This window comes from Branchiostoma belcheri, unplaced genomic scaffold, assembly GCF_001625305.1.
Source record: "Branchiostoma belcheri isolate BF01 breed outbred unplaced genomic scaffold, Haploidv18h27 scaffold94, whole genome shotgun sequence".
Taxonomy (NCBI): domain Eukaryota; kingdom Metazoa; phylum Chordata; class Leptocardii; order Amphioxiformes; family Branchiostomatidae; genus Branchiostoma; species Branchiostoma belcheri.
Genome location: NW_017804620.1, coordinates 296479 through 316450, shown reverse-complemented (window position 1 = coordinate 316450; position 19972 = coordinate 296479). Strand labels below are relative to the sequence as shown.

At 41.1% G+C, this 19972-nt stretch overlaps 1 protein-coding gene and 1 pseudogene across 1 annotated transcript in view; both read left to right on the top strand.

Annotated features, from left to right (window-relative positions):
• The first annotated feature begins 8 nt into the window (after positions 1-8).
• On the top strand, positions 9-9494 carry LOC109461540 (annotated as a pseudogene).
• A 526-nt stretch (positions 9495-10020) lies between these two features.
• LOC109461539 (uncharacterized protein YBL113C-like) overlaps positions 10021-19972 on the top strand; it is a 13718-nt gene continuing 3766 nt past the window's right edge. Inside the window, exons 1-6 of the mRNA XM_019757919.1 lie at positions 10021-10138; positions 10205-10354; positions 10460-10621; positions 15524-15554; positions 16164-16477; positions 16580-16806. Of these exons, the coding sequence (XP_019613478.1) occupies positions 10021-10138; positions 10205-10354; positions 10460-10621; positions 15524-15554; positions 16164-16477; positions 16580-16806 (1002 nt within the window). The remainder of the gene's footprint in view (positions 10139-10204; positions 10355-10459; positions 10622-15523; positions 15555-16163; positions 16478-16579; positions 16807-19972) is intronic.

The following is a 19972-nucleotide window of genomic DNA, read 5'->3' as shown; positions in this document are numbered from 1 at the left end:
TATCAGGTTTCAGGAAGGGGGACAAGGCACACCGGTACCAACAGTAGACAACAAACATGGCCTAGCACGCTGTGTCTACACTCAGAACCGCCAAATATTCCGTCCATTCTCCGTCCTAACCTTCTAGTGCTGCTATAAACACCTGTACAAAACAGGTAAGTTTTCTTAGGCTTCTTGAGAGACTATTCTAAGACTATTCTTAGACACTTGAGTCAAGTTCGTGAGGTGTGTCTACACTCGAAATTACCGAACATTCCGTCCTAGCGTTCTAGTACTCCTCTACACACCTACAAGAAGGTGAATAAGGTAAGTTTTCTACTTAAGACTTCTTAAGGCAGCCTGGTTGTGTTCTAACACTCTTGTTATTGAACTGTAAGACCACTTGAAAGCCAAGTACAAAGCCAGCTACAAGTGTTACTGTTAGTACAGGTACACTGACTGGTACTTACACACTGCTACTGCAAATAAACAATGTATCACCTGAGGTGTTTATTTAAACACTATATGACACTTCACAGTGTGTATTTTAGTCTGCTAAGACGTTGTTTTTTCCCGTATTTTCCGGAAAGTTTTGATCCATTCTTAAGTTAAAAGCAGACTCAACCAGCTATTTTACACGGTTAGGGTAAAGGTATAACAGTCTTTTTTAGGCTGTAGGGGCAGTACATTGTACATCCACTGTGTCTAGGGCACCCTCTCCTTCCACTGGCTATTACCTCCCCAACCGAAGTCAGGTACCCATTTTACACCTGCGTGGAGAGGGAAAAGTCAAACCATTTGACCTTACCATACATTTAAACCAGGTCACGTTTCTACCTGCCGAACCGGTTTTAGTTTTCAGGAAGTTGGTCGTCCACTGGTTGAAGCCAGAAGTACAGGGTTGTGGGTCCAGTTAGCCATTAATTCAGGTATCACGGACCCTAGTGTCTGTCTGTGATACGCCTGATGCTTTTTATAACAGCCAGTTTTCCCGGCTTTTGTATATGCAGCTATGGCTGTTGCCTCCCGTGCCAATTTTGACAGTGCACGGTGTCTGAGCCGACCTTAGTGTTTCGTGCAAACAAAGCGCAAACCATGACCTTTGCTATAGGCACACTCAGCGCTGCTATTTGCAGCCAGGCTTCAAAACATTTCTTCATTTCTCTATGTGTACTGAAATAGAAATGCCAGAAAAAGCACATGACAATGGCTTCCTAAAGAAAGAGACTTAGTCTACTATTTGCGTCTGTGGGGCTGGAAGGGTCGCAAAGAAGTAGGGACAAGGGGGTCTGCCATCCCTGGTTGTCTGGTTTATGGCAAGTGACACAAGCTTTAAGCTTTTTCTTTGTCTCATTCCAGATTGATGTACCCGTGGTTCGGTCTCTACCTGGCTGCGCTGTCAGTGATACAGACTGTTCATGGGGGTAAGTACGCTGCCGGTAATGTCCAAGCAGACATTAGGAGGAGAGATAGTTACAGTAGTGATCATATCTCTGCCCATCTCCAAACAGACTTTGGGAGGGAAAATTGTAATGATATATATGATATATATATATATATATATATATATATATATATATATATATATACATACGATTCTTCAAGTAGATATAAGGTGGAAAGATTTTTACTTTGTTGTGTCTTGGGTGGGCAAGTAGACTGTGGCACCACGACCAATAAACATATCGATAGGTTGATTGATCTATTGATAAATTGATTAATTTATTGGTCGAGAAATCGCTTCATTGATGTACAAGTAAACTGTAACACATCTGGATCACAACTTACAATTCAGGGCTCTACATGTATATCGATTGCCAGATTGCGGCACGAGGACCACGGTGAGCGCGCGGATCGTGGGCGGACGTCCGGCTGCCGTGGGGGCGTGGCCCTGGCAGGTGCTTTTTTTTTATTCAACAACTTAGAATCTTACAGAACACAGTGGTGGGCGACTCTAGCAGGTTGCTTATCTTAGCCCCACCACTGACAAAGAAGAGTACATACAATGGAAAATAATAATACCTAAACAACAACGGGTAACAAAACAGCAAATAACAAAACAGCACATGGGCGTTAACACGTAAACAAGGATCATTGTAATTGTGAGCAACAGTGCAATTCAGAACCCCTGGGTTCTGCAAAACTGTTTTACATTGTCATCAATAAACCAGTCATATCATAATGTTTTGAAAATGAATTATATATTATAGTTTTCCCTAGACAGTTGAACACATTTCGTTATTTGTAAACCCATTTGAGTGAACAATGCAAGATTGAGTTAGGGTTAAGATATGCCTGTTGGTTTCCGGGCTCACGAGAGGTAAGCCCTGGCTTAAGCAATAAGTTAGTACAAGCTTGTTCAGACAGATTTTGCACATCGAGATTGGGGCCTACTGAGTGTTGAAGATTGCTGGGTAGAGACAGTCTTTGGTGCATTTTACAGGTCCAGGTGCTGGTGATTGACCGCTCCGGCGAGCAGGGTTTCTGCGGCGGGACCCTCATAGACCCCCGCTGGGTCCTCACGGCAGAACACTGCTACGACGAAGCCACGTAAGTTTATTATGTTTACTTTCGCAGAGGGAAACATATTGTTTTTGCTCAATTTCTTCTTCTTCTTCCACTTCTCGGCTTCCTTTTGTTCTTCTTCTTTTGCTCCAAACGGATAAATGGACCAATGACATAGACCAGACGTCTGTCACCATGGTAACATGTGCTGTAGCAGACACCCTGTGGTGTTGGGTTACATTATGCAAGTGGCAGAACAGAGTTGAACGCGCTGGTCACCATAGATATGGATGTGCTTGTACCATATACAGGAATGTGTTTGTACTATGGCTGTTTTAAATGTCCCATATAACAGCCAAGGACTAAATTGAAGGAGGTATGCGATCCCCTAACTCTAGCCTCTCCATACAGCTCCATTCTGGAGGACACGACTATTTTGGCGGGAAAACACAACGTCAACCCTGGGAACGACACCACGGAACAGCGGCGCACCGCTGACGTCATCCACCATCACCATGACTACCAGCAGACGACCCTGGCCAATGACGTGGCCCTGGTGAGGCTGAACCAAGCGGTAGACACATCACAGAGTACGTAACGTTAACGATAATAACAGTGATAACGCTAACGGTGTTTTCTTTTTCATTTGCGCTGTGCGTAGGGTGTTTGCACTCACGTGACTCTAATGAAAGCATTGTCGGCCATGTTGGTTGGTTGAACCTGGAAGTTGCCAGGTAGAATTGAATCTGTGTTGTGTAGTCAGATTCAGATATAACACAGGCACACAATCATGCAAACGTATATCTCTTATAGTCTCTACCAGAATAACTACGCTGGCTATATATATATAAGAGAATAATTCAGCCAGGGGAGTTTGGCCGCCTTGTAGGTTTGACTGGCCGCGCTTCGGAGGGAAAGAAACTACCTCCCCGCGGCCGGACTCCCTTGGCAAATTTTACTCTCTTTTTTGCCGAATTCTACGATCCGAATTTCCGTAGAAAGGCCTGATGGAGGCTACCATAATTGAATGGCAACACAAAATTGAAACTATAATTACAAGATGATTGCAAGATTAGAAATGCCCTGAGTAACTCCTGACCTGCTTCCGTTTTCTCCCACAGGCGCAGTCAACATCAAGTAGTAGTAGATTGAATTACAACACCGCATCAAAACCGCATTATTGCAAGAGGAATTGCCAGTTTGAAATGTTCTAGCCTGTTCTGAAATGTCCTGACCTGTTCCCGTTTCTCCCACAGGCGCGGTGAACATCGCCTGCCTGCCGGACGCGACCGACACTTTTCCAGCCGGAACCAACTGCACCGCCACAGGCTGGGGGCTACTGGAGGACGGGGGTAAGCACTAGGAGTAGTTGTGTAGTAATAGTAGTAGTAGTTGTTGTTGTTGTTGTTGTAGTAAGAAGAATAATTAGTAGTGGTGGTGTTGGTGGTAATAGTAGTAGCACACATGTAGTAGTAGTAATTGCTGTTCTCAAGTTTCCTGCGTTTTCCCAACTAGGCAGAGGTAGTAACAGTAGTAGTAGTAGTGGTGGTAGTGGAAGTTGCAGTAGTAGTAGTAGAAGAAGAAGAAAAAGAAGAAGAAGAAGTAGTCGTCGTCATCGTAGTAGTAGTAGTAGTAGTAGTAGTAGTAGTAGTGATAGTAGCAGTGGTGGTAGTAACAGCAGCATGCAGTATTAGTAGTAGGGGTGGTAGTAGTGATGGTGGTGGTAGTAGTAGAGTAGCAGTAGTAGTTGTAGTAGTAGTTAATATATAAGTAGTAGCAGTAGTAGTAGTAGTGGTAGTAGTAGTAGTAGCAGCAACAGCTGTAGTAGTAGTAGCAGCAGCAGCAGTAGTAGTAGTAGTAGCAGCAGCAGCAGTAGTTACTGTAGTAGAAGTAGTAGTAGTAGTAGTAATAGTAAAAGTAGTAGTAGTAGTAGAAGTAGTAGTAGAATGCGCTCTAAATTTTCCCACGTTTTTCCAGGGGCGCAGCCGACCAGTCTGTACCAGGTGGAGCTGCCGATCCTGGCGAGGTCTCTGTGTGCGCAGGCGTACGACACGTTCTCGTTTAACCAGCTGTGCGCCGGGGACTGGGACAACGGCGGGATTGACACCTGCCAGGGGGACTCAGGTGAGGAGAACGCCCTCTGCTGTATCCAGAACCGTGATTTTGTTTTATTCCAACATCTAATCACAAGACGTGGTGACGGCACACTCAAGTTTTTTTCAACTTATATTAATGCCGCCACCACCAACACAGGGGACATTTACTCATTTTCACCTGAGCGAAGTGAGGAAAGTCGTGTAAAGTGCCTTTCTTGAGGGCAACGTTGATTGGTGGCATGTTAGGATTCGAACCCGGGACCTCTTGGTTCTGAGTCGCGCACGCTGCCGCTACGCCACAAGAACCGTGATTTATCCAGACCCTTGCTGAGGCACAGTTCTGGGTAGTCCATGAGTATCCAGAACCTTGTTTTATCCAGAACCTTGTTCAGGCACAGTTCTGAATAGTCCACGCGTATCCAGAACCGTGCTTTATTCATGAGTGCAAACTAAACGTCTCTAATTTCCTTAGGCGGACCGTTCGTTTGCCAGAAGCCCGGTAACGACTCCTGGTTCCTGGCGGGAGTCACGAGTTTTGGTGGTGGGTGCGCGCTGGAACAGAGCCCGGGAGTCTACAGTAAAGTCACTGACTTCCTGGACTGGATTTCTCCTACGGTAAAGAAAATCACTGTAAATCACTCTTCTATATAATTACAGTGGCCAAAACTGCCATGCAGTTACTGCCATGCCTGCCGCGACGTCTATCAGTTTTTCGAAGAACTGTGACCGTTTTCCCCTTTCGTTGCAGTGCTATGAATGTAGTGGAAACACCAGTTGTGCGGAGACTCAACAGAGCGGTGACAGTACGGCAGCCTGCGGCATCGGGCAGTGGTGCTACGTAAGTTTGCTCCTCTCCTATCGTTTTTCAGTCATGTCCGTAGTTATATTCACATGGCATGCTACTAAGGCACATTAAACCATCTGGTAGACAATCATCATCATGATAATCATCATGATCATCATCATCATGATCATCATCATGATCATCATCATGATCATCATCAGCATGATCATCATCAGGATCATCATTATGATCATCATAATGATCATCATGATCATCATGATGATCATCATCATGATCATGATGATCATTATGATGATCATAATGATGATCCTGATGATGATCATGATGATGGTGATGATGATGGTGATGATGATGGTGATGATGATGATGATGATCATGATCATGATGATGATGATCATCATCATCATCATCATCATCATCATTATCATCATGATCATGATCATGATCATCATCCTCATGAGGAGGAGTAGGAAGGTGAGGATAATGATGGTGATGTTGTGGATGACAATGATAAATGTCTTCATTGCTTTCCCGCCTTATGCAGCTCGAGACGACGAGAGAATCGCAGGGCTCGACAAACCTCGTGAATGTCCGGCGAGGGTGCAGAGCTCCCGAAGACTGCAGCAGTGAAGCCCTAAACAACGGGTTGTCGAGCGTGCCGAACGAACAGTGCTCGGTGCAGGGCGGACAGTATGTCTGCCACCGCTGCTGCCGGGGCGCTAACGGCTGCAACGGCGTTCCGGCCTCCCGGGCAACGATCGCCTTGGCAACCGCCTGGCTGACTCTGGTGTTGGGCGTCTGCGTTACTCTGCTGTGGAGCTGACAACAGTTGCTATGACAGTCGAAAGAAACTAAATTGATGTGCAAAGGAATGAAATAGGGATAACTTAAAGCTAGAAAAGAGGCTTGTTGTTTGTTGCTTTGTTGCTGCAAGTCGACTATACTTTGTATATACTTTACATCTATTTTCTATTCCAAAGAAATTTGTACAGAGATAGAAATGATGGATTAAATCTAGGAATCATGAGAAATGTAGTCCTGTCGATTGATGCATGTTATTGTCCAACGCTTGTCTCTTCGAACTTCGAACGTTATTTGTTAACAGGCAATACTTGGTAACATTATCAACATGAAGTAAAATTGCCCCATCGCAACTGACAACAAAACTGCACCCAATGAATTTAAACGCGATGCCAGGGAACAAACGAACCATTATTATTACTATAACTAGAGGTAAAATCTTATTTACCCAAAGTACCCAAAATTTTAGCTTGACCTTTGTTGCCCCAACATACCAAATGTCATGAAAATACAAGACATGACCACACCCCGAGTTATAACCAATAAAAAAATCAGCCTTATATATGGTGCACCTATAGCTAATGCTTGGGTCACATTTCCAAAACGGGGCCCGGCCGGGCAGTATTATGAAACGAAAAGTATGATGTAAAAGACAACAAAGCACAAAAAGGCGGCAAAATTAATAATTGGAACCCTTTGCGTATATTATTGATGTAAATTATTGATTTTTTGTTAATCGAAGCAGCCCGGCCGGGCCCCGGTTTGGAAATGTGACCTCAGCATAAACACACAACCTTCTGACGAAGGTAATTAAAGTTAATATTCAACCAGCTAGTCTCAGACAATCAACACGCCCACGTTAGAAGGACTTAAAACAAGATTGCTGGTGAGACTCCAGTACGGAACAGCTAATCTCCAAGCAGATCCCTTTCTGTGGCAAAAAGACAGTATCAAATTGACCAGGCAGTATCCATTAGCCAGAGAAGGTCGCCGGCCACCAACGGGTGGTGGGATTAGCGACAAAAACGGCCATATATAAAAAGCTAACGATCATTCTCCAACAACCTCTGCTTGGAGAGAACGGAACAGCTGCCCAGAGCTCCCAACTGAGAGACACAACGGCATCAAGAAGATTGAGAAAATTCCGTCATGATTTCATAGCCTGGTAGGTTCTGACTAAAACTCTTCTGGCGTAAAAGGTTTGAATCGACCCTTAGGTAAGACGTAGTCTTTTTTTTACACTCATGAGGGAAGAGAGACTTGAATAGTAGACAATTTTTTACAGAAGAGACATTCATTTTGGTTCTTATGCAAAATTTGATGTGGTGGAAGAATCTGGCTCTGAGGGCATCCGTACTTCGTGAACATTAAGTGAAATGTGGTAAAATATTATTCTTTTCCTGAAATACTAGCATACCAAAAAGTGCGACATGCCATAATACAATATTTCTGATAAATTTAAAAGTTGATGTCTGTATGAACCACAAGGTGAATATATTCAAGCAAAATTGGATATGTTCAAGCAAATCATGTTCTGTTCTCATATTTCCATACCACAATCACTGAAAATGTAAAATATGTCTTAACATGACACGTCAGCAAACGCACCAGATCAGGTAGTAAACAACCTGCTAAACATGAATATTCAAACAGCCCGAACCAGACAATTAAGTAAACACGTGTTTATGAGTGTGACTTAACATATGGTGCAAGAGGGCTTTTAAGCCTTGCTTATCCATTTTCACTGATGTGAAGTTTTAACCATACCTAGATTGTGATTAATATTTTTGTGATATTTTTCTTTAGAGGTGTTTGCGAAAATAATTGATTTGATATGTATTTAGATCCCATGTTGTTTTATAGATTCCAACATTTAATCACGTTTTTTTCAACTTATTTCACTGCCCCCACCAACATGAAAGACAATGCAATACTCATTTACACCTGAGTGAAGTGAGGAAATTCGTGTAAAGTGCCTTTCCCCATGGCACACGATCGGTGGCAAAAAAGGTATAAAGGGTGTTCGTCTGCCATCACGTATTGCCATTCTTTAAATTCAATTCCTTCCTTCTGCCTGTTCTGTGCAGATTCCAGGACGACATGGGAAGGAAGCTGCGACACCTTCTGATTTTCCTGCTCCTCATCCTGAAGGAGCCCAACACGCCAGAAGGTAACTGTGACTGTGGACAATCATCACACTGCAGATGCCAAAGCAGGGGCCTCACCCAGATCCCCCAGAACTTCCGATACCCATATTCCATCACCTGGTTAAGTTTGAAAGATAACCAGATCACTAGTATTCACTCTGGTGCGTTCTCAAATCTACGCAAGCTCGAATATTTGAGCCTTAGCTTCAACAACCTGACCAGCATTCAGGGGAATGCATTCTCAAGTCTAAGAAAGCTAGAAATATTGAACCTGGACTCGAACCGTATAAGCAGCATTCAGGCTGGCACACTCTCAAATCTATTGAAGCTCAGAACGTTGCGTCTTGACTCAAACCAAATATCCAGCATTCAGGTTGGCATATTCTCAAATCTACGGCAGCTCAAGACGTTGCGTCTTGACTCAAACCAAATATCGAGCATTCAATCTGGCTCATTTTCAAATTTACCAGAGCTCAGAAGTTTGTGCCTGAAGTGCAACAAGATAACCAACATTCAGGTTGGCGTATTCTCAGACTTACCCCGGCTTACGAAATTGTATCTAAATTCCAACAACATAACCAGCATTCAAAATGGTACATTCTCAGATCTACCCAAACTAAAAACTCTGTACCTGTGCTCTAACCAAATAACTTATGTACAGCCAGGGACATTCTCAACTCTAGCTCAGATTTCATATGTGTATCTGAACTCCAACAACTTAACCAGTATTCAGGCTGGCATATTCTCAAATCTAACTAAGCTAGTGAATTTGCACCTGTACCTGAACAACATAAACAGCATTCAGGTTGGCGCAATCTCAAATTTACCCAAGCTTAGAGAATTGAACCTGCACGAAAACAACATAACCAGCGTTCAGGCTGGCACATTCTCAAACCTACCCCAACTCGGCGTTTTGAACCTTGCCGCCAACGAGATATCAAGCATTGAGGTTGGTGCACTTTCAAATCTGCCTTGCCTCAAAAATTTGCAACTGGCCTCAAACAACCTATGGAACATCCATCCTGGTACGCTTTCAAATCTGACCAAGCTCCAAATTTTGTACCTCCATTCAAACCAGCTATCTGCCCTTCCCCCAGACTTCAATGACATGATGACATCTATTCCTGACTTACAGATTCGCCACAACCCCTGGCAGTGTGACTGTAAGATGGCTCCCTTTTGGCAAAAGCTGACTGAGACCCCTGCAGTTCTAAATCAGATAACTTGTGCCCAACCTGCCAAACTTTCAGGAAAAGAACTTAAAGAATTAAGTCCCGACGATCTGATCTGCAAAGACCCAACCAAATCAACACCACCTGTTGATTCTACAGAAAATACAGAAAACAGTGTAAGCCTAACAGCATATACTATAGGCCATCCATTGCAAAGCGCAAATAATAATGATGGTACCACCACCTATCACTATCACTGGCACTTCAAACGCAATGTTGACTTACCAGTTGAAATTGGAGGGAAACGGCTAACAACTTCATCAAGTCTTGCCGTCACTGATAGTTTTTCAAAATCTGGCCACCTTTTTCTAATACCACCTGTTGCCATTTCAGCCGTTGGTTCAGTGCTATCTGTTGTTGTTGTTGTCATTTTCTCAATATGGTGGGTGAGGAATTCGAATTCAGGTTTGAACTCCAACCCTGGTTTGCACAACACAAACACCACAGCTGCTGTAATGGCCAGTTGTGATGAACATCAGTATGAAAATGATGACCAGCATGATCAGACAGGGCAGGGTCAGTCTCAGGCCATCGCTGAATCCAACACAAACACCACAGCTACTATAGGGACAAGTGGTGATGATCAGACAGGGCAGGGTCAGTCTCAGACCATCACTGAATCCAACACAAACACCACAGCTGTTGTAATGGCCAGTGGTGATGATCATAAGTATGAAAATAGTGACCAGCAATATCAGACAGGGCAGAGTCAGTCTCAGGCCATCACTGAATCCAACACAAACACCACAGCTACTATAGGGACAAGTGGTCATGATCAGACAGGGCAGGGTCAGTCTCAGACCATCACTGAATCCAACACAAACACTACAGCTGTTGCAGTGACCACTGGTGAAGACCACCAGTATGAAAATATGAACCTACAAGATCAGACAGGGCAGGGTCAGTCTATCACTGAATCCAACACAAACACCACAGCTACTGTAATGGCCAGTGGTGATGATCAGACAGGGCAGGGTCAGTCTCGGGCCATCACTGAATCCAACACAAACACCACAGCTACTGTAGTGGCCAGTGGTCATGATCAGACAGGGCAGGGTCAGTCTCAGGCCATCACTGAATCCGTTGATATTGCACACCTACCACTACTATCTGACGATGCATTGCTAGCTGCCTTAGAGCCAAACCCTATGTATGAAGGTGTAAAATCACACAAAAAATAAGCCAACGGTCTATGACAATGACCAGTGATCATGATTAGACAGTCAGGGAGCAAGCAGTATGGAAATAACCAAAGGGCAGACAAGGCGATTGTTTAGCACAGGCAACCATCTAATGAATAATGTAGGAAATTTGTAAAAAAATATAATGCCTTTGCTGTTGGTAAGTACTATGTACCGATGCTTGTGTGTTATGGTATTTGAATTATTCTAGTGATGAGTAAACTTTACTAAAATACATGTTGTTCAAATTCCAGTAGTATGTGTGACTGATGATTTACCCATATAACTTGAAAGGACTTCATTTCCTTAAAAAGATTGTATTATAGTAAAATGGATACTTTTTAACGCAAGGTGTTATATGTCACATGTTGTAAGTGATGCTAGCGATTTTCAATTAAGTGGTTTATATATTTATTGTAACAGTGCAATTTACGATAAGGGGCACTAAAAAACTGTAACATTTTGAAGCTCAATTATCTTCTCAAATAATCTTTTTAGTAACATGTATAAACAACAGTCAGTGTTAAATTGAAAGGTTCCTTTAATAACTAACTATTCCTTTAATAGCAAACTAAGCCGCAATTTCATATAGTGACATATTGTGACGTACATATTTGTTTGGACACTAAATGACACTAAATATTTGAAGTGAAGCTAATTAAGCACAAGCTTTCTTTCTAGTGTTCTAGTGCACTGATGACGTGTTTGTTTCTCAACAACGTTTTTATCCAACATGTACTCAGCAGTTGTAAGGCAAAAGCATGTACTTTGAACCATAAATGATTAACAGCAGTTTGGAGATATTTAAGAGAGATCTTTAGATGACTTCTAAAAGATGGTTTGAACAATTCTTAAGCTTTGACTGCACATAATTTACTGTAATGTTATTTGCCAAACTTGTTTCAACTCCTCGTCAATAAAGAAAATGCTTAACGGCAAATTATGGAGGCTTTTGGTCGTCTGTAGGAATGTATAATTATCTCAATCACAACTAACTTGAAGAAAATGAACAAGTGTGTTATTATTATTATTATTATTAAACATTATCATTAACATTATGAACACAATAGAAACGTGTAGAATCGCATTAATATTAGCAACATAATGTCGTGACGTTATTGGCGCAACGATTAGAGCGTTGGACTCGGAACCAATAGGTCCCGGGTTCGATGCTCATCATGTCCGCGGCCCGACGTTGTGCCCTTGGGAAAGGCACTTTACACGAGTTTCTTCCTTGTACGGTGGAGTGACGCCCACCGAGCCTCTTAGGCTAATCTGTCTATTAGTAAATTTGTGCAAAAAAACACTACGGCTTTGGTGCGCCAATGTGCCAACATCTGCATATTTGCCACCGAGAACCGTGAATTTTTATCAACACAATGTGGTAAAAGTGCCCCATAGCAGCTAACAGCAAAATTACAGTTAAGGAATTTCGAGGCGATTTCAAATGGCAAGCAAGCCGTTATTATTTATCATTAATGTTAATATTCAAACAGCCAGCTTCAGACAATCAACACACCCAGATTGCGTAAGATTTTTCAAGGCTTGTTTGTCAGACTGCCGCTGAGTACGGACCAGGCACCCAGAGCTCGCATCTGCAGAACGAAGACAGAAAAAAGACCGCCATGGCTTCATCGCCCGAGAACTGAAGATATTCCGAGTGTCGAGAAAGGTAAGTTTTGATTGAACACTCAGGTAAGATCATTTTTTCTGTATATACACTGGAAAAGTGAGGCTGGAATAGTACACAAATAACTATACAAGAGACATCGCTTCTCATGCAAAATTACTAGTATTTTTGTGTTCAAATGTATTGTAAGAAACTAACACTAAATATTTTCGTGGTCCCCGACCTTCCAGTATGAGAAAGGGGATAGGTACAGGTACAGGTATAGATGTAATAAAACTTGTTTCTTACTAAAACAATATCAAAGGGTGCGGCATGTCATAGTACAATATTTATGATGCATTTCAAAATGTATGTCTACATGTACCACAAGGTGGACATATTCAAGCAAAAAAAAGGAAATTCATGTTTTTTTGCAACTTTTGCCACATCTGACTCATTAAAAATGTAAAAATTGTCTTAAAATGACACGTCAGCAAAACGCACCACTGAGAGAGTAAACAACCTGCTAAACATGAATATTCAATATGTCGAATCAGACAATTAACCAGGCTTGCGTTTATAAGTAAGACTAAACATAAGACGTAGGAGTGTTTCCAAACCTTGTTTTTTTATCATTTCTTTAAAGATGTTATGGTTTTGATATGAATATATATCGATAAAATTATGTTTGTGGTTTAATGATAATTTTCTTCAGAAAAAAATGTTGATTTAATACGAATTTAGAGCCCATTGCTTCTGGCCCCGCTGGTTTGTACCATTTGAAAAAAGAAATTACCATTTTCCAAGGCTAATATGCAGATAGTCCTGCAAAGACTTAGAACAATGTGGCCTTAAAATGGCTCTGTGTTGAAAAATTATTTACAAACAGCATTATTTCTTATAAAATGGAGCAAAGCATTTTTCTGTCAGCATTTATTCATGTTAGCGTTTCTACATAATATATTTCTGTATTGCGTTCCAGTATATTAATATTGATATTAAAAATCCAACTCGTGTAGGGCAATGAAATACTTTGCATATAATGTACGTATAATTGGTAGCATGTATCCAAGGCATAAATGTACCCAGATAGTTTCTAGGCACTATCTGGTCTAAACCACCTCTTTTGGATGACTTAGTGACACTGTGTGTACTATACGCCCCCTCCAGTTGCTGTATTTGCTATTTGTGGTTCCAGAGACATAAATATGATAAAGAGGATAGTTACATTGTTTTTGTTTCGTTGATGTTATTTTTATCTGTATATGTGGAGAGGACAGGGCCCCAATAAGTATGTATACGTTTTGCCCAATTCTCTAAAAAAATACATGTGAATAAAATAAAATAAATCAAAGAGAAGGAATCTCGCTATGGTCTATTGTCTGCCAAGTGGGCATGTCTGTATGCTAGTGTGTCTGTGTGTTTCTGAAACATCCAAAAAGGTTCAAAGAAGCCACGTGACATGCTTCACTGGGTCAGTCTACTTTACAAGACCAGAATGACTGGTCGAAAGCTCTAGGTGAGTAGAACTTTTATGTGTTGCAACCTAAAAGTTTTAACTCCAATATCCAAAAAGGTATAAACGGTGTTCGTCTGCCATCACCTATTGCCATTCTTCAAATCCAATTCCTTCCTTCTGCCTGTTCTGTGCAGACTACAGGACGACATGGGAAGGAAGCTGCGACACCTTCTGATTTTCCTGCTCCTCATCCTGAAGGAGCCCAACACGCCAGAAGGTAACTGTAACTGTGGACAATCATCACGATGCAGATGCCAAAACAGGGGCCTCACCCAGATCCCCCAGAACCTCCGATACGCATATTCCATCACCTGTTTAAGTTTGAAAGATAACCAGATCACTAGTATTCACTCTGGTGTGTTCACAAATCTACGCAGGCTCACAAATTTGAACCTGAGCTCCAACAACTTAACCAACATTCAGAGGGATGCATTCTCACATTTAACAAAGCTAAAGTATTTGTGGCTGACCTCGAACCGTATTAAGAGCATTCAGGCTGGCACACTCTCAAATCTACGGCAACTCGAGACGTTGAGTCTTGACTCAAACCAAATAGCAAGTATTCAGGTTGGCACCTTTTCAAATCTTCACCAGCTCCTCTGGGTGAACCTTACATCCAACCAAATATCCAGCATTCAGGTTGGCGCATTCTCAAATCTACCAAATCTCATACTTTTGTTCCTGAACTCCAACAAGATAACCAACATTCAGGTTGGCGCATTCTCAGACTTACCCCGGCTTACGAAATTGTATTTAGATTCCAACAAGATTACCAGCATTCAAATGGTACGTCTCAGATCTACCCAAACTAAATATCTGTACCTGTGCTCTAACCAAATAACTTATGTACAGCCAGGGACATTCTCAACTCTAGATCAGATTTCATATGTGTATCTGAACTCCAACAACTTAACCAGTATTCAGGTTGGCTACCTTTTCAAATCTTCACCAGCTCCTCTGGGTGAACCTTACATCCAACCAAATATCCAGCATTCAGGTTGGCGCATTCTCAAATCTACCAAATCTCATACTTTTGTTCCTGAACTCCAACAAGATAACCAACATTCAGGTTGGCGCATTCTCAGACTTACCCCGGCTTACGAAATTGTATTTAGATTCCAACAAGATTACCAGCATTCAAAATGGTACGTTCTCAGATCTACCCAAACTAAAATATCTGTACCTGTGCTCTAACCAAATAACTTATGTACAGCCAGGGACATTCTCAACTCTAGATCAGATTTCATATGTGTATCTGAACTCCAACAACTTAACCAGTATTCAGGTTGGCATATTCTCAAATCTAACTACGCTAGAGAATTTGCACCTGTACCTGAACAACATCAACAGCATTCAGGTTGGCGCAATCTCAAATTTACCCAAACTTACAGAATTGAACCTGGACGACAACAACTTAAACAGCATTCAGGCTAGCACATTCTCTAATCTACCCAAGATCTACAGTTTGCGGCTTTCCGGCAACAAGATATCCAGCATTGAGGTCGGTGCACTTTCAAATCTGCCTTGCCTCAAAAATTTGCAACTGAACTCAAACAAGCTAAGGAACATCCATCCTGGTACGCTTTCAAATCTACCTAAGCTCCAAATTTTGTACCTCCGGTCAAACCAGCTATCTGTCATTCCCCCAGACGTCAATGACATGATGACATCTATTCCTAGGTTAGATATTCGTCAAAACCCGTGGCAGTGTGACTGTAAGATGACTCCCGTTTGGCAAAAGCTGAATGAAACTCCTGCAGTTCTAAACCAAATAACTTGTGCCCAACCTGCCAAACTTTCAGGAAAAAAACTTAATGATTTAAGTCGCAAAGATCTGATCTGCAAAGACCCAACCAAATCAACAATACCTGTCTATGCTCAAAACTCATTGAGTTCATCTGCAGTGACAACATCATCATTGGGTAATACAGAAAACAGTGTAAGCCCAACAGCATATACTATAGACCATCCATTGAAAAGAGCAAATAATAATCATGATGGTACCACCACCTCTCACTATCACTGGCACTTCAAACGCCATGTTGACTTACCAGTTGATATTGGAGGGAAAGGGCTAACAACTTCATCAGCTCTTGCCGTCACTGGTAGTTGTTTAAAATCTGGCCCCAGCTTTCCCATAGTGCCTGTTGCTATTGCAGCTGTTGTTGGTTCAGTGTTATCTGTTGCTGTTGTCATGTTCGCAATATGGTGGGTAAGGAATTCAAAATCAGGTTCGAATCCCAACCCTGGTTCGCACAACACAAACCTCACGGCTGTTGAAACAACTAGTAGCCATGATCACAAGTATGAAGATATAGATCGTCAATATAATCAGACAGGGCAGGGTCAGTCTCAGGCCATCACTGAATCCAACACAAACACCACAGATATTGTAATGGCCAGTGGTGATGATCACCAGTATGATAATGGTGACCAGCATGATCAGAGAGGGCAGGGTCAGTCTCAGACCATCACTAAATTCAACACAAACACCACAGCTACTGTAGTGGCCAGTGGTCATGATCAGGCAGGGCAGGGTCAGTCCCAGGCCATCACTGAATCCAACACAAACACCACAGCTACTGTAGTGACCAGTGACATTGGTCAGCTTCAAGGCACAACAGAATCCTTTGGTATTAGAAACCTACCACCGGTATCAGTTGATGAGCTACTAGCTGCCCTACAGCCAAATGCTATGTATGAAGGTGTAAAAACACAGAAAAATGAGCCAATGGTCACTGAATCCAACACAAACACCACAGCTACTGTAGTGGCCAGTGGTCATGATCAGACAGGACAGGGTCAGTCTCAGGCAATCACTGAATCCAACACAAACACCACAGCTACTGTAATGGCCAGTGGTGATGATCAGGCAGGGCAGGGTCAGTCTCAGGCTAACACTGAATCCAACACAAACACCACAGCTACTGTAGTGGCCAGTGGTGATGATCAGACAGGGCAGGGCCAGTCTCAGGCAATCACTGAATCCGTTGATATTGCAAACCTACCACTACTATCGGGCGATGAATTGCTAGCTGCCTTACAGCCAAACCCTATATATGAAGGTGTAAAAACACAGACAAAAAATGAGCCAACAGTCTAAAATAATTACCAATGATCATAATTAGACAGTCAGGGAGCAAGCAGTATGAAAATAACTAGTAGTCACGATCAGACAAGGCGCTTGTTCAGCACAGGCAACCCCTAATGAATAATGTAGGAAATTTGTAAAAATATAATGCATTTGCTGTTGGTAAGTACTATGTACTGATGCTTGAGTGTTATGGTATTTGAATTATTCTAGTGATGAGTAAACTTTACTAAAATACATGTTGTTCAAATTCCATTAGTATATGTGGCCGGTCAGTTACCCATGTAACTTAAAAAAAAATTCTCAAAAACTTGCATTATAGTAATATGTATAATAATTGTTGAACGCAATGTGTTACATTTTACATGTTATGAGTGATGTTAGTGATTATAGTGGTTTATATGAATAACTTGGCAAGCGTACATGGTGCAATGTATGGCAACGACTATTGAACATAGCCCAAAATGGTATAAAATGAAAATTAACATCCTAATTATTAATTTATACATTTATTGTAACTGTGCAATTTAGTACCCCCATAGTGGTCACTACTAAACTGTAACATTATGAAGCTCAATGAATCGGTCACAATAATTTTATAGTAACATGTTTAATGTTTAAACAACAGTGTTTATTAGAAAGTTTCCTTTAATAAGTAATGATTAATAAGTACCACTCATTTCTCCCACAATTTTATATGGTGCCATATTGTGAAAAATATATTGTTGTATTGTTGTTGTAAAAAATATATTGTTGTATTTTAATACATTGTAATTAAAATGATTGTACCAATTATTTCTCCCACAATTTTATATGATGACATATCGTGAAAAACATATTTGTTTGGACTAAGCTAAATGACACTAAATATTTGAAGTGAAGCTTAGCACAAGTTTGCTTTGTAGTGTATACACTGATGACGTGTTTGTTTCTCAACAACGTTTTTTTATCCAACATGTACTCAGCAGTTGTAAGGCAAAGGGATGTACTTTGAAGTATAAATGATTAACAGCAGTTTGGAGATATATAAGAGAGATCTTTAGATGACTTCTAAAAGATGGTTTGAACAATTCTTAAGCTTTGACTGCACATAATTTACTGTAATGTTGTTTGCCAAACTTGTTTCAACTCCTCGTCAATAAACACAGCACGAAAACAGATATTTAAGCAAAATTTACGACATCCGTATTGAGACTTTAAAGACAGGGAAATATTTAAGCAGACTTTAAGATCGATTAAAGTGTACTGAAAAAGAAATCTAATCTTTACGAAGGATTTTCGCAGTTGTAAATGTAACGTATTACGGCATGTTTCTTTACGCACGGTTTACAGATACTGAAATATTCAGTTACGACAAACATGTTGAACATGTCCCAGAAAGGTACAGGAAATGTTTTGTATTTCTGTTTCAAAACTTAAGTCAAATTTGAAACATGAGTAAATCAATCAGGTATATTTTTAATTTTTTTCTACTCACAATTTAAAGCAAGACGGAAAAGACGCCGCGTAAATTATCGAGAGCCTGCGCCTAGAACTCTGTTTCAACGCCTGACATGAGTTGTAGCAGACCTTGGTGCACGCAAATATAAAAATGTTTTCATAGCTTACCAAAATGTTTTCATAGCTTACCAACAAACATATGATGTGTTTAATCCTCCTCTCCGCACACTTTCAGTGTACGGTGGGCAGACTTTCCCTCTTTAGCTTATATGTTCCCAAAAGTTATATGAAAGCTAGCATTTATTCAACAAATATACGACGCGTTTAATCTTTCTCTACGCACGCTTTAAGCGAACGGGGGGAAAACCTCCCCCCTTTAGCTTATATGCTCCCGAAAACAATATGAAATGTAGCGTTTATTCAACAACAATACAGCGACAATACGACGTGTTTAATCTTTCCCAACGTGCATTTTAAGTGATATGTTTCCAAAAGCTATAGATGATATGTAACGTTTTTTTTTTCAACAAACATACGACGTGTTTAATCTTTCCCTACTGGTATTCTAAGTGAACGGGGAGGTAACTCCTCCCTTTAGCTTATATTTTCACAAAAACTATATGAAAGGTACGTTTATTTAACAAATATACGACGCGTTTAATCTTTCTCTACGCACACTTTAAGCGAACGGGGGGAGAACCTCCCCCCTTTAGCTTATATATTCCCAAAAGCTATATGAAATATAGCGTTTATTCAACAACGGAGGGAGAACCTCTCCCCTTTAGCTTATATGTTCACGAAAACAATATGAAAGGTAGCTATAGCGTTTATTCAACAAATAAACGACGCGTTTAATCTTTCTCTACGCACGCTTTAAGTGAACGGAGGGAGAACCTCCCCCCTTTAGCTTATATGATCCCGAAAACAATATGAAATGTAGCGTTTATTCAACAACAATACGGTGACAATACGACGTGTTTAATCTTCCTCAACGCGCAGTTTAATTGATATGTTTCCAAAAGCTATGGATGATATGTAGCGGGTTTTTGTTCAGCAAACATGCGCTGTGTTATATCTTTCCCTACGGGTATTTTAAGTGAACGGGGAGGTATCTCCTCCCTTTAGCTTATATGTTAACAAAAACTATATGAAAGGTAGCGTTTATTTAACAAATAAACGACGTGTTTAATCTTTCTCTACGCACACTTTAAGCGAACGGGGGGAGAACCTCCCCCCTTTAGCTTATACTCGTATATTCCCAAAAGCTATATGAAATATAGCGTTTATTCAACAACAATAAGGCGTGTTTAATCTTTCAATACGCACATTTTAAGTGACGTCTGCTTATATATTCCCAAAAACTCTATGAAACGTTGCGTTTATTCAACAAACATACGACGTTTTTAATCTTACCTTACGAGTTCTTTAAGTGACGTTTGCTTATATGTTCCCGAAAGCTAAAGGAAATGTAGCGTTTATTCAACAAACATACGACATGTTTAGTTTTTCCATACGCGCATTTTGAGTGACGTTGGCTTATATATTCCCCAAAGCTATATGAAACGTA